This window comes from Xenopus laevis, chromosome 2L, assembly GCF_017654675.1.
Source record: "Xenopus laevis strain J_2021 chromosome 2L, Xenopus_laevis_v10.1, whole genome shotgun sequence".
Lineage (NCBI taxonomy): Eukaryota > Metazoa > Chordata > Amphibia > Anura > Pipidae > Xenopus > Xenopus laevis.
In genome coordinates this window covers 59,190,345-59,203,740 of record NC_054373.1, presented here as the reverse complement: position 1 = coordinate 59,203,740, position 13,396 = coordinate 59,190,345, and the positions used below count along the sequence as shown (strand labels likewise).

The 13,396-nt window shown below is 37.9% G+C and overlaps 1 protein-coding gene across 1 annotated transcript in view; it reads left to right on the top strand.

Moving 5' to 3' along the window:
• Positions 1-13,006, top strand: part of eya3.L (EYA transcriptional coactivator and phosphatase 3 L homeolog) — a gene marked incomplete at its 5' end in the record, with an annotated part of 79,368 nt that extends 66,362 nt beyond the window's left edge. The window contains 8 exon segments of the mRNA NM_001096525.1: positions 334-417; positions 2,161-2,250; positions 5,663-5,721; positions 6,337-6,497; positions 6,856-6,970; positions 8,762-8,883; positions 10,327-10,427; positions 12,190-13,006. Coding sequence (NP_001089994.1) covers positions 334-417; positions 2,161-2,250; positions 5,663-5,721; positions 6,337-6,497; positions 6,856-6,970; positions 8,762-8,883; positions 10,327-10,427; positions 12,190-12,270 — 813 coding nt within the window. The 3' untranslated portion in view covers positions 12,271-13,006.
• Between the last annotated feature and the right edge of the window lie 390 nt (positions 13,007-13,396).

Genomic DNA, 13,396 nt, shown 5'->3' with positions numbered 1-13,396 from the left:
AGTTTATAATGATTAGGTTAGTGAGAGGACATGGAGGTCAGAGTAATGGTGCTAAATTTAAAACGATAAGCTGTGGAGGGTCTTTAATTCTTCTTTAAAGCTCTCCATGTGTATTTTAGTTTATAACTTTTAAAGTCATGTCATTTAGCATTTTAATCTCTAGTGGGACAGACCATTTGCGCCATGAAAATTCATCTGTTATTTTGGCCAGTTTGCCCTCACTTTCAGCTCTGCTTTCTCTGCTCTTACCATGCTTTTTATTTCTATCTGTATGTCTGTGTTTTCAGGTCATGAAAAGGATTTGTTTGCATATTTCTCTCTTTGTTTCCCCAGCGTGTGTTTTTGTGGGACTTGGATGAGACCATTATCATCTTTCACTCTCTGCTCACCGGGTCATATGCACAAAAGTATGGAAAGGTACAGACCATGGGATCCACTGAGAAATGTACACAACTAAACATCCCTTTGGATTTCAGCGTTTTAAGAAGATTTATATGCTGATGTGTACTGTAGTGCAATAGATAGAACATGTAATTAAAATGTTATTAGGTCCTGATCTACAAGACGTGCTATATTTAAATTAAGCTTTTGTCATAATTGATGTTAAAGGCTAAATTTGAGAAAAACTGCATGTTTATCCGACTGCACCACAGTGGATTTTAAGGTAATGTCATAGCAGGATTTTACCTGCTATGTGACAGTTCAGTATTATAAGTGGCAGTGGAAAGTTATTACTACCTTTTGCTTCCCATAGTGAGTGATGAGAATCTCTGCAAATATGGACAACCTTTGTGATTCCAACTTTGAAACTATTTTCAGAAAAGATGCACTAGATTACCATACTTAGGTTATTGTGCTTGCATAAAGGACTCCCTACGTTTAGGTACTGATCTGTTCTTGGCCAAGAATTACCTGGATGAACACAAACTAAAAAATATATTTTTTAAGTCAACTCATTCATAAAAATATCTTATTGTCCTGTGGCTCAGGTTTTCTGCAATGTATTGTGGTTTCATGGTATGCAATGTAAGTATTTATAATATAGTGATTAAAGTACACTTTATTGTAAAATAGAGGAGTTTCATGGCCATATAAAAGCATGAGGCCAAAGGCCAAGTGCTTTTATACAGGTCACGGAGCTCATATTTTCCAATAAGGGGTACTTTATTTATTATAATACACACGTTTTAGTGAGACGTGACAAAAAATATGACCACTAAGCTCCGTTTATAACTGATACACTGTAGTAATAAATAGTGCCATCAACATTTGATAGTGACGTTATCTATTGGTGTTTTATGTAGAGTTGGTAAATGTTTAACCCTCAGGTCACGGAAAGAGAGAAAGGTCTGGCACACAGAGCAGTTTAAACCGGGGTGCAACCCCTGGTGTGTTTATTGCATCAACAACGTTTCGGAGGGCGTTCCCCCTTCGTCAGCACTGACGAAGGGGGAACGCCCTCCGAAACGTTGTTGATGCAATAAACACACCAGGGGTTGCACCCCGGTTTAAACTGCTCTGTGTGCCAGACCTTTCTCTCTTTCCTTGATCCATTGGGAGTGCCGTCTCCCTCAGGTCCTGGGCACCAGCATTACCTAACGAAGGGCCTGAGTGTGCGCGTGGTTTTCTCTGTACTAACCCTCAGGTCACCTCCTTCTATTCATTTAAGCTCTGCAAACAAACAAGACTGTACTTCTGTGCATGCCGTTTACTACTCTCACCCAGTGCTGTCCTTTTCATTCTAGCTTCCTTACACATTGTTTTTAATACAGAAGAAACCGTTAAACATCTATGCTAAGAGCATGCTACTGTCAATTTAATAATAACAAAATTACATAAGCGGTTTTCCCACATGGTGGAAAAAGGGCAATGTAGTATAACCTGACAGGAAGGGAATCATTTAAGTGATGGCTCTTTAACCTTAATTTAGACTTTATTTATACTACAGTATCTATGAACTGGAAACCCATTATCCAGAAAGCTTCGGGAATCACGGGAAGGGATTATAGTGTGTACTGTATTCTGCTTGCTTTCTTAAGGTTCATATTTGATATGTGTTCTCTTGTGTAGAGGTGGACACTTTTTCTGTGTCAAATGATTTAATAGTTGAAGATCAGTCCGTTATTTTTAATGAACCTTCTGCATTCTTTGTCTTGTCAGGACCCTACATTGGTGGTGGAATCAGGTTTGGCCATGGAAGAAATGATCTTTGAAGTAGCAGACACACATTTGTTTTTCAATGACTTGGAAGTGAGTAGAATACTTGCCTTTTATTCTGTGTAATGTTATACAGAAAATTATTTATATGCATAAGTAACATATGCTTAATATCACTATACTTCTTGCGTGAATATCACTATAGCATGTCACTAAACAGATTTAATAAATTAATATTAGCTTGCTTAAAGATAATGCTAGCCTTTATACAAAATTGTTTTTCTTTTTCGTTGTACTGTACATTCAAATTGTATAGACTAAGCCATAAAAAATGCCATGTTTTATAAATACTGAGCTTAATGCCCCAGCCTAAAGTTTCAGCATCTCTATAATAGTATTGATCCTGGATTTCAAATTGTCATGGGAGCTTACATGCTCAGTAAACGTTGGACAAAAGTTTGCAAATTATCAAGCATAAAATGAGATTTGCCATAAGAGCTGATGATACAGAGAGGATAGATGCTAATTGAACTGGTTTCTGAGCTGCCATATGAGTTTCTGGATTTATTACTAATAAGCCTTGTATTGTGACTTTTTAAATATTCTATATATACAGTATATTGTGAGTCATTCCCTAAGCTCAGGTAACTGAAAACAGTACAGAGCATGTACTGTTAACCAGCAGAAGAGAAGACAGGGAGCTACTGGGGCATCTTCAGATCCAAATATGATCTCTGCTAAAGGGATGTGGTTGCCCAGGGTTGGTACAGAATCTCAAAACATAATGTTGTGATGCCTATTTACCCTACATCTTTATTAAGTTTTAGTTCTCTTTTAATGCGTCTTCTGTCTTGTCCCATATTGGGTCATAAACAAGCTGCGTTATGATATCGAAAAGGTTTTTGTACCCTGCTTTAGCTAAACTAGTTACTTTAATTGGCCTTTGGGAATTAAAAATGTAACTAAAAATTATCCTAAATTTAGAACAAATCATGCATACAAAGAAGGCCGGTTTAGGGAGTAAAGATGGACATAGATGCAAAGGTAAAATTGTACAAAACGAAGGTTTGTACAATTTTCGGACCATTTGTGGATCATCCTGACATTTTTCTATACTTAAAGGGGACCTCTCACCCGAAGAAATAATTCCAATCCTGTTTTATCGTGTTGGTCAAGCAAAATAAACTTTACTTGCTCTATATACATTATTTAAATCTTGTTCCCTTCAATCACACCAAGCATTTTGTGAACACTTATTAAAGGAGCACTAAACCCCCAAACTAATGAAAACCCCTACTCTCCATAGTCCCCCCTCCCTGTTCCCCCCCCTCCGCACAGGTGTTTATACCTGTAAATGCCCCTAAGTCTTTAATTACCCCTCAATACAGAAGCAGTGCAGCGGAACTCACGGGCGCCGTCTTCACTGTTTCGGGAGTCTTCAGTAAGTAAACGGCGTATCGCTGCATGCGCAGTTGTAGCAATTTTCCGATCCCAAACAACTGCGCATGCACCGATAGCCATGGAAATTGCAGAAGGGGCCCAAAGATTCCTAAAGAAAGTACTGTTGTTGGCCTGTTATGGTCTAGTCACTGGCCTGATGATGCTATGTTCTGAGATGATTGGAGCACAGTTTTAGCAGTCAGTTAAAGCATTGCCGTGCTGTGCAGTATTTAAAGGAGAAAAAAACTCTACCTCCTAACCCCCAGGAAAATGCCCCTAACTCTTTACTTACTCCTCCGTGCAGATTGTGTCCAGCAGAGTTCACGGGCGCCATCTTCTTCTCTTCAGTAATCTTCGGAATGAGACCAGCGAAGTGTCGAATGCGCAGTTGGAGCAATTTTCTGTTTTGCGGCAACTGTGCATGCGCTAAAACTCACGAAAATTGCTGAAGTGCTGGTCTCGTAGCGGCTGAAGGTGGTGCCCGTGAACTCCACTGGACAAAATCTGCATGGAGGGGTAAGTAAAGAGTTATGGCCATTCCCAGGGGGGGCAGCTAGGCTGGGGGGAGGGGTCTATGTAGGGTAGGGGGATAGGGTTTTTCTTTTTTATTAAGGGTTTGTTTCTCCTTTAACAAGGCTCTGAACTAATTCTACATGTGGGGCATATTAATGGGTCAGGAGCAACAGTACATCCAAATCTTTAGCAGTATATAGTATGTTCTTTTAAATTAGAAACGGCAGCTTCTGACTTGAATATGCAGTTATTATATAGTAGAAAACAACAAATTATGTGTTATGGAGAACATGTGGAACCTTTTATATTCCAGCGCAACTTATATAAATACAATTACATATCAACTTCCACACCCAAGTGAGCACTGGCCTAAAAGGGGAGAGATTTTATTTGTAAACATATGTTCTGAGTTCTGCTTTTATCTCTTATCGCTTATGAGAATGCCACTGAATCTGAAACTGTATCCTCCTTTGTTACAATATTTATCTCTTAATATAATTGGTTTAATCCATTGAGCCCCTATAGCAGGAGAATGATGAGCTAGTGAGGAGGTATCCTATTTTCCCTGCCATAGCAGTTTTTTCCAGTTAACATGAAATTTGAGATGACCTATAAAATCCTTTCGTATCATTCATTAATTCATTATTTAGAATGCGTCCGTCCTGAATTTAGTCACCAATGATGCAGGATAATGTGTACAAACAATTCACATAATATCATATAAAAGTTTTTCTTTCCCACTTTTTATGAAGTCCTATATATTATGTGAGACTTTTGCAATATATTCAGATAACCATAACTGTTATATGGGGTCTATGGTGATAGAATGTGCATGAAACATACAGAACGTGAAGAGTTTAAAAGTGACTGATCTCCTGTCAGTCTGTAATTGTGCAGAAGACTACTGACCATGTTGTTAAATTGTTTTCTAGCAATTTGGCGTGTTTTTATGAATATTGGTTCACTGATCTAACCAGATCAGTAAACATAAACCTGTATCGGCAGACAGCATGTGTCTGTTTAATTGTTGGTCATCAGATCTGCCCAGTTATCCAAAGAATAACAATAATATTTACCTTTTCAGAAGATTATCTTTAATATTTGTCTTTTTATACAGGTATAGACCAAATCCATAATTTGCTTAGTACTGAATCAGCAAAATATTAGGCTGATGTAATGATGAAAATTTTAATAAAAACCTGTCAACTTAAAACATTTTACGTTTTTTTAATTAATTTAAATCACTTTATATATATCTGTTTTTTACTTGACACAAATAAGTCTAATTCTGTTGATTGGGTAAAAGAAAAACACAAAATGAAATCTACTGTGGTTCCAAGTTCTGTGAGTATAAAACATGCAAACTTCCAATGGGGGGAGCTCTTTATAAACATTACAAAAAAGAGCTGGCTGGACCAAACAGAAACCTATTACATTCTCTTCTTGAAAGCAGGAAGGAGTTCAAGTTCCCAGTGTTGGTGAATGTTTGTTAGGCTGATGCCATATGTCAGTGGTCTTTCATTGGCAAATTCTAGTGTCTGTCTTCTTCTAGGAGTGTGATCAGGTTCATGTGGAAGATGTAGCTTCTGACGACAATGGTCAGGATTTAAGGTACAGTAACCTCCATTTTTTAGGATCCTACAATTTTATGCTTTTTACACTGCTTCTGCTATAGCAATGTTGCTTAACCTTGGCTCTCAGGGGCCCAGAGGATTTTGGAGACATCTCTCAGGACACATTCATGGGAGTTGTATTAATGAAACATTTGCGAGGAAGCTTTTACATTTATTGCCGGTGGGAAGTATTTGGAGGCAATTAGTTGCCCACAGTATAGGAGAAGTATCTAGGGCAACTAATCTCATTTTGCACCATTACCATAATGAAGTAAACATGTTTAATGTTTTGCCAAATGAAAGAAAGCCTGAATGGACTAAAAAGTAAATTCACCCATTATTTAATCACAAGCTTGAGATAGGTCACTTTAATTGCTTTCTGCCATATGAATACCTTTTTTTTTTAATATTGGTTTAATAATGACATCCCTTTAGTCTGTGCAAAAATGATATAGTTTGTTACATATCCTAAAGTTCAGAAAAGGGCAGGGTTCACTTCATTTGTGAGCATTACTACAGTATCCCTCTGCTGTTCTATGCAGTGTTGCAGATACTAAAGTTAGGAATCAGCTGTTGGAAATCACAGTCTGAGCTGAATTTCCTCTCTTTCCAGTAACTACAGCTTCACAACGGATGGTTTTAATGGTACAGCAGGCGGTAGGAATCACTCGACAAATGCTGGAGTGCAGGGAGGCATGGACTGGATGAGAAAGCTGGCTTTCCGATATCGAAAAGTTATAGAGGTGTATGAAAAATACAAGAACAATGTTAGTGGTAAGTGAATAGAGCATGGATCAGAATTCTCTTTTCCCTTGAGTACTGAAAGGTTTATTAATCATTTCTTTTTGTAATTACTTCTCTAACACTTGTACCTACATTTCTACCTATGTCAGTCTGGCATTAGAGTTATACTTACTGATTCATTTGTGCATCATTAAAGATATTGCATTCCACTGCTTATAAAGAAGGGCTAGCCATACCAAGATAAATGGCAGATCTTTAACTGCTTTGTGATGAAAAGCTAAGGCTCGCTGAAACACCCATTTATTTGTCTTTTGTAAAAGTATGTTGTATGTATATGTTTGGCAGGTTTCATTTTGGCAATTTTTACATCCTGTTGTCTTCTTTGTAGGCCTTTTAAGCCTGCAGCGGCGTGATTCTCTCCAGAGGTTGAGAGCTAATATAGAGGCCCTGACAGATGGCTGGTTAGGGACTGCTCTAAAATGTTTACTGCTTATACAGTCCAGGTAAGACTTGGGGGTATGCACTGTTAAGATTAACATTAGAACTGCAATCTTGGAATACAAATGCAGACATAAATTCTTACATACCTAAAAGTAGGGATGCACCGAATCCAGGATTCAGCCTTTTTCAGCAGGATTCTGATTTGGCCAAATCCTGGTGCCTGGCCAAAACGAATCCAAATCCTAATTTGCATATGTAAATTAGGGGTGGGTAGGGAAATCACATGACTTTGTCACAAAAGATTTTTTTTCCACTTTTTCCTTCCCTTCCCCTAATTTGCGTATGCAAATTTGGTTCAGTATTCAGCTGGATCTTTCATCAAGGATTTGGGGATTCAGACAAATCCCAAATACAGTAGTGGATTTGGTGCATCCCTACCCAAAAACTTTGTTTACATAAGACTTTGTTTGGTGACAACACTAAATAGACCGACAACACCTTGGTCTGGGAGACTCTGCACTTACATTACTTCTCATACGAATATTCAACAAGACAGTGATTGCTTCATCTAGATCAGTCTTAAACAGAGAGCCATACGAAAAATACTGGCAGGCAGTTTATAATATTAATTATTAATTAATTGATTGATAGAAGTCTGATGCATACATCAGCACTCCACTAACAGTATACTCATGGGATTCATCATAAACAACAGTTTACAAGAAGACCAGTAATCAACAAGGTTCAGTGACTGTATTAGGTAGGGCATTATTGGTTAACAATTCAGTCTTATTCGACATATGTCATGACATATGTCTCTACTGATTTACTAAAACCAAACCGTGATCAAGGAGAAGTGCAAAATGGTGTTATTCATGATTGGTCACATAATCTCCAAAATTTGTAAATAGATCAGGCCTATGGCAACAGAGAAAAGAAAAACAGAAAACCAAAATAGTGGAGTATGTTTGGATATCTGGACGGCACCCGGTGTTTAAAAATCTCTTTATACGGTGTGCTAAAGGGGAAGCACACCTTATAAAGCAATTTTTAAACACCGGTGCTGTCCAAAGTTAAAAGCCTAAAATGCTTTTTCCTTGTCACTTTTTGTTATTGGTCCCATAATAGTGTTAAAATAGTACATTTGGTGTTCAATAGTAGCAAAAAAATGGCACATTAAAGTAAAAAGCTATAATTTACCTTAAAAAATCATATTTATTTACAGTTTTAGCCTAAAGCCCCTGTTCTTTAACCTTATGTCCCCACTCTCCGCATATAATCAAGGGTTAAAGCAAGATAGAACTTTAATGCAACAACATGAGAGGAAACTAATCTGAGGCAAAATCTACATTTTAATGCACAATCCCTCAATAAATTATTCTGAAGCCCTTTTGTATTTCCAACTACTGCTATATTTTGTTCTTCCCACTTTTAGCCTGTTGGCAAGGTGAGATCTAATTGAGCTCTACTGAGTTTCGTTTTTGTTCTTCTGACGGTTTATGAAGAATAAAAGCATTCCTTGCTTATTGGGGCACTTAGTGTTCCAGAGCTTTCTTGGTTGGCACATCTGTAGAAGATATATAAAGATCTCATTGAAGTCAACAGCTATGCATTTCTTTTATAAGACAACAACATGCGGGAAGGGCAAAATACAATGCTTTGAAAAGAACAGTTCATGTTCTGTACCATGTACATATATGTCTGCCTACACAATGTTTATTAAGTCTTAATATAAATTATGAATTATAGATGAATCTGTTGTCTTTTTTTCCCTCAAAAGTATTATTCTAGGTATGCTTTTTTTACTGTTTTGGCTCCTATTAGTACTGAGAACATTTTACTTATTCTTACAGAAAGAATTGTGTGAATGTTCTTATAACAACAACACAGTTGGTCCCTGCACTGGCTAAAGTTCTGCTCTATGGTTTGGGTGAAGTGTTTCCTATCGACAATATCTACAGTGCCACAAAAATAGGTAATTACACTTAATTGCTAATAGTGTTGGCTATGAATAACAGCAGGAGCACAAACCTACCTATCTATCCCACATCATATTTCCTACTTCACATCCTTATTTGTACATAGAGGGCATTTTTGCTTCATTTTACCATGTTTATAAAGCTCAAAGAAGAACCTTGGCAGCACTTTATAAATGCACTTTGCTAGCTTCAGGTATCACATGGGCTAATTAGCCAGTATGAATATGCATAAATGCTAGGGATTCATACACATGGCAGTTAGGAGCCATTTAATAAGTGCGTAATCAATTCCTCTTATGTTCCCAGTTGGTTGTACCCACTGGGCCAGTAATCATCACTAAACTCGTAAAAAATGGTTTGAGTTGACTTCTGTTCCAACAGGTATGGACCCATATGGAAACAGAGCAATTAACGTCTTTATGACCATATGTTGATCACACAGAATAACGCAGAAAATGCACTTGTACAAAAGGGTGCTAAATGGCTTGTTTATAAAGCTTACTGTGCTACAGAGGTATATTTCACTCACTGATTTTTCAAAGGCCTCACAGATATAAACTGTGACTAAACTCTACTTTAAAAGCCGTAGATCAGACTGTGCAGTTAAACACAAACCTGCAATATAATACCTGTCTTTACTGCTCCAACGGCCCCTAACCCAAAGGTCATAGGCAGATAGACTACATTGTGCTCTAACCAGGAGAAACTTTTCAGGATTATTTATTTATGTTATTGGATAATATATCTGTGATTGTTACCAGCCCAGGAAGGTCCCCCCCCAACCAACACTGCCCTGTTTCTTTACCTATACAGAAGTGGGTTCAATTGCACCATCTTGCACTGCTTTATCTTTCTTTCCCACTTTTCTCATGCCTAGATTTTGTGCAGTTGAAGCCGAACTGGAACTGTTATTAACTATACATCCTCTGTGTCTGTATATAAGGTCTATATAAATACACCAGTTAACCCTCAAAGTAATGCTGCTCTGAGTCCTCTGTCAAATGAAACACCACATTTCTTACTTTCTATTGTGTATACATGAGATTCTGTATCAGACTTCCTTCTTTCAGCATAAACCTCCAGGGCTAGGGCTTGAGCATGCTCAGTTTGCTCCTCTCTCCCGCTCCCTTTTTCCCCCTCCCTGCTGTAATCTGAGCCCAGAGCTATGAGTGAGCAGGGAGAGATTTATACAGGAAGTGATGTCACACATAAGCTAATATGGCAGCTGATATCCTAAACAAACAGAGAGAGAGCTTCTACAGCTGTTTACGTATGTGTGATAAAGCATTCTGCAGAATAAATATAGTGTTTTAGCTTACACTATTGTGGTTGATCTATTGGCAATAATCTTACTCAGTAGCTTTCCTTTTTTTAAGGACGTTTGTGGAATTGGATATATCAGTTCACCATAAACTAGGTTTTTCTGTCTTCATTCTTAGGAAAAGAAAGTTGCTTTGAAAGAATAGTGACAAGATTTGGGAAAAAAGTTACTTATGTGGTAATTGGAGACGGAAGAGATGAAGAGATGGCAGCAAAACAGGTATTTTGGAAATTAATTTGTGATGGTTTGAGTATATTGAAGTACACTGATTTAACAGCTAATCCTTTGCAGGCTCTCTAATTGCAGGGATCATAAAGAAATACATGTGGAGATAGTAGCATTTGGCAAGGTGGTACAGGATGTGATGAGGATGGTATGGGAAGGAGAACAGCATAGGGAAAGTGGAGGAAGGAGTAGAGAATGGCAAAAGGTAGCTGTAGGAAAGGCAGAGATAATGTCTCATGGCATCAAAAGTTATAGTAGTTAACAATTCAAAAATTCAAAAGTTGTTCTTGGATATTGTTCCTGGGCATTTATGGATGTATATAGAACATTTATTTATATATTAAAGCTGACAAATAAAATCCATGATATCTCAATGGGCGCTACCTTTGCTAGTACATTTAACTTGCTAGGCAATGTTGGGACATATTCCAAAAGATGCAGATGCAAAAGATATTCCAAGTAGACGTAATTCTTTTGCCTTAGTAAATTTAAATAATTTAAATCATGTGAAACAGTCAGCAGTGGAGCTTACACTATGAAGCACAGGTCACATAGACTGTATTGCTTATAATTTACCCTCTATTTGACAGTTAATCCATTCTTATGATGTGCATTAACTACACATGAATCCCATTACCCATATTGGACTGATGCTGACGCAGCCAATGATAATGATTGTAGTTAGACTGGATAAAGTTTGCCCCAGCCAATAACATACAGAAATGAAATGTTTAATTATTCTAACTGTACTTGGTTAGCAGAAGCATTGATTCATTGCTGTGTGTTGGGGAAAATTCTGTTGTTTTATGTTTTGCATAACCCCAAAAATGTTACAAAGTTTCAGTGACCGTAGTGTAAGCTACTTAGGTTTAATATTGTCCTTTAGGAGGAAAGGGCTATCTAACTGAAGTTCTGTAGACCAGCATGACCCTATAAGGCTCAGGGCACACAGGCAGATTCGGGGAGATTAGTCGCCCGGCCTCTCCTGCCTTCCCGTCAGCTAAAATGTAACTCGTCGATGGCATGGCACTCGGAGTGATTAGTGGTTCGAGCGACTTCGGAAAACGAATTGCTCCGAGTGCCATCCCACCTGCGATTTGCATTCTAGCCAGTGGAAAGGCAGGGGAGGCAGTTCGGGGAGATTAGTCGCCCCAAAGAAGAGGAGATTTGTTGCCCGTGACTAATCTCCCTGAATCTGACGGTGTGCCCTGACCCTAAGAATCAAGTGACTTGTGTATTATGTGTATAATAAACTGGCTTCTACCAAGTTGGACAGCACCACATTGGATGCACTAAATCCACTATTTTAGGATTTGGCCGAATCCTGAATCCTTCGTGAAGGATTCAGCCGAATACTGAGCCAAATCAGAACCCTAATTTGCATATGTAAATTAGGGAAACTAAGAGGAAAGAAAACTGTTTGCAGTGTATGGTTAAAAAATGTTTTGATTTCCTTGTTCGTGTGATGAAAAGTCATGTGATTTTTTTGGATTCGTCTTCGACTGGCCAGGTACTTGTATTCAGCTGAATCCTGCTGAAAGGCCAAATCCCAAACCGAATCCTGGATTCAGTGCATCCCTAGTTCTTACAGCCTGCTAAATATGAAAATGTCTTCTTCTTTTTTTTATTCAAATTTAAATGTTTGCATTTACAAAAGTGCATTTTTGGATGTAAATTTGGGTTGCTTTGTGTCAGACAGAAACTTAAACTCGGATAACTATGTGTCAAAATTATATTTCCTTTTCTTTACATTTAGCACAATATGCCCTTCTGGAGAATAACAAACCATAATGACCTCATCTCACTACACCAAGCTCTGGAACTGGACTTCTTGTGAGGAACTCTGATAGAGGTTGGACTTCTACAAGCCTTTTAGAAACCCAAAGACCTGCATTCAGGCACTAGAGAAACAAATGTGGCCACAAGCTTTAGGCCTAAGGTGAAAATGTAACTGATCTGAAAGACTCGGCTCGGCTTCAGATCCAGAGGTATGGCCACCCACTGATTCTACCCACAACACAAAATTGCAACATTTTCTACAGTTTTATTCAAGGTGCTGCCATTCATCAGTTTCAAGATCCTACTCTCTTCTAGACGTCCGCCTTTCTCTCTAAAGTCCACTTTTAGATAAGCAACTCTTTCTCCAGCTCCTACTAGAGGACTTTGACTGAAAGCCATCAGTAGACAATGTTATTTTAGTGCAAGTAGGGGGATTTTTTGATCTTTTTTTCACAGTATAATGAAATGATTGTAGCAGTGGACTCTAATTTTTCCTAGAAACGTAAACCTTTCTGCCTTTTCAAATGAAGTAAACAAATCTGAGATAGATTGTCTGCATCAGACTAGATACTACTTCTTTACTGCTCTTTACCGTGGAGTCTGCACCCATCAGGTTATAAATACACTTCTGGGATTTTTAATAGTAACTCTGAAGAAAAGCATGTGCGTATGATTTTTTTTTTTTTTCTGGACTGCCATTCTGGAAAAGTTTCTGAAATACCTCAATGGCCCCTACCATTATTTCACCTTGGATGACAGTAACTTATTAAAATGTGTTTTTTTTTTCCTTCTTTCATTTCTTTGTTTTCTGTATTCTTTTCATCATTGTCTCTCATTGCAAGTTAGGGTTTAGTGTTTACATTTATTTGAATGGTTTTCTCATTTTTTGTGTCTTAAGTGGGAATAAAATGTCAGTATTCGATATGAGGTTGTACAGAGCAGTCCTACATACATAGCCGTGCAGTTACTATTCTGTATTAATGCCCATATGACTGGCCTGAATGTAGATTTCCCAGCATGCCAAAATCTCATCAAGCCACCGTCACACAACACCAGTGCAACTCGTTCATCGACTAAGCTATACACTTGGGTTGAAATGAAAATATGAATTTTCTTTGGTCAAAACTCTGAAATTCGAATTGTGAAATATCTAAACTCGATACGCGTATAAATTCGAATTTCGA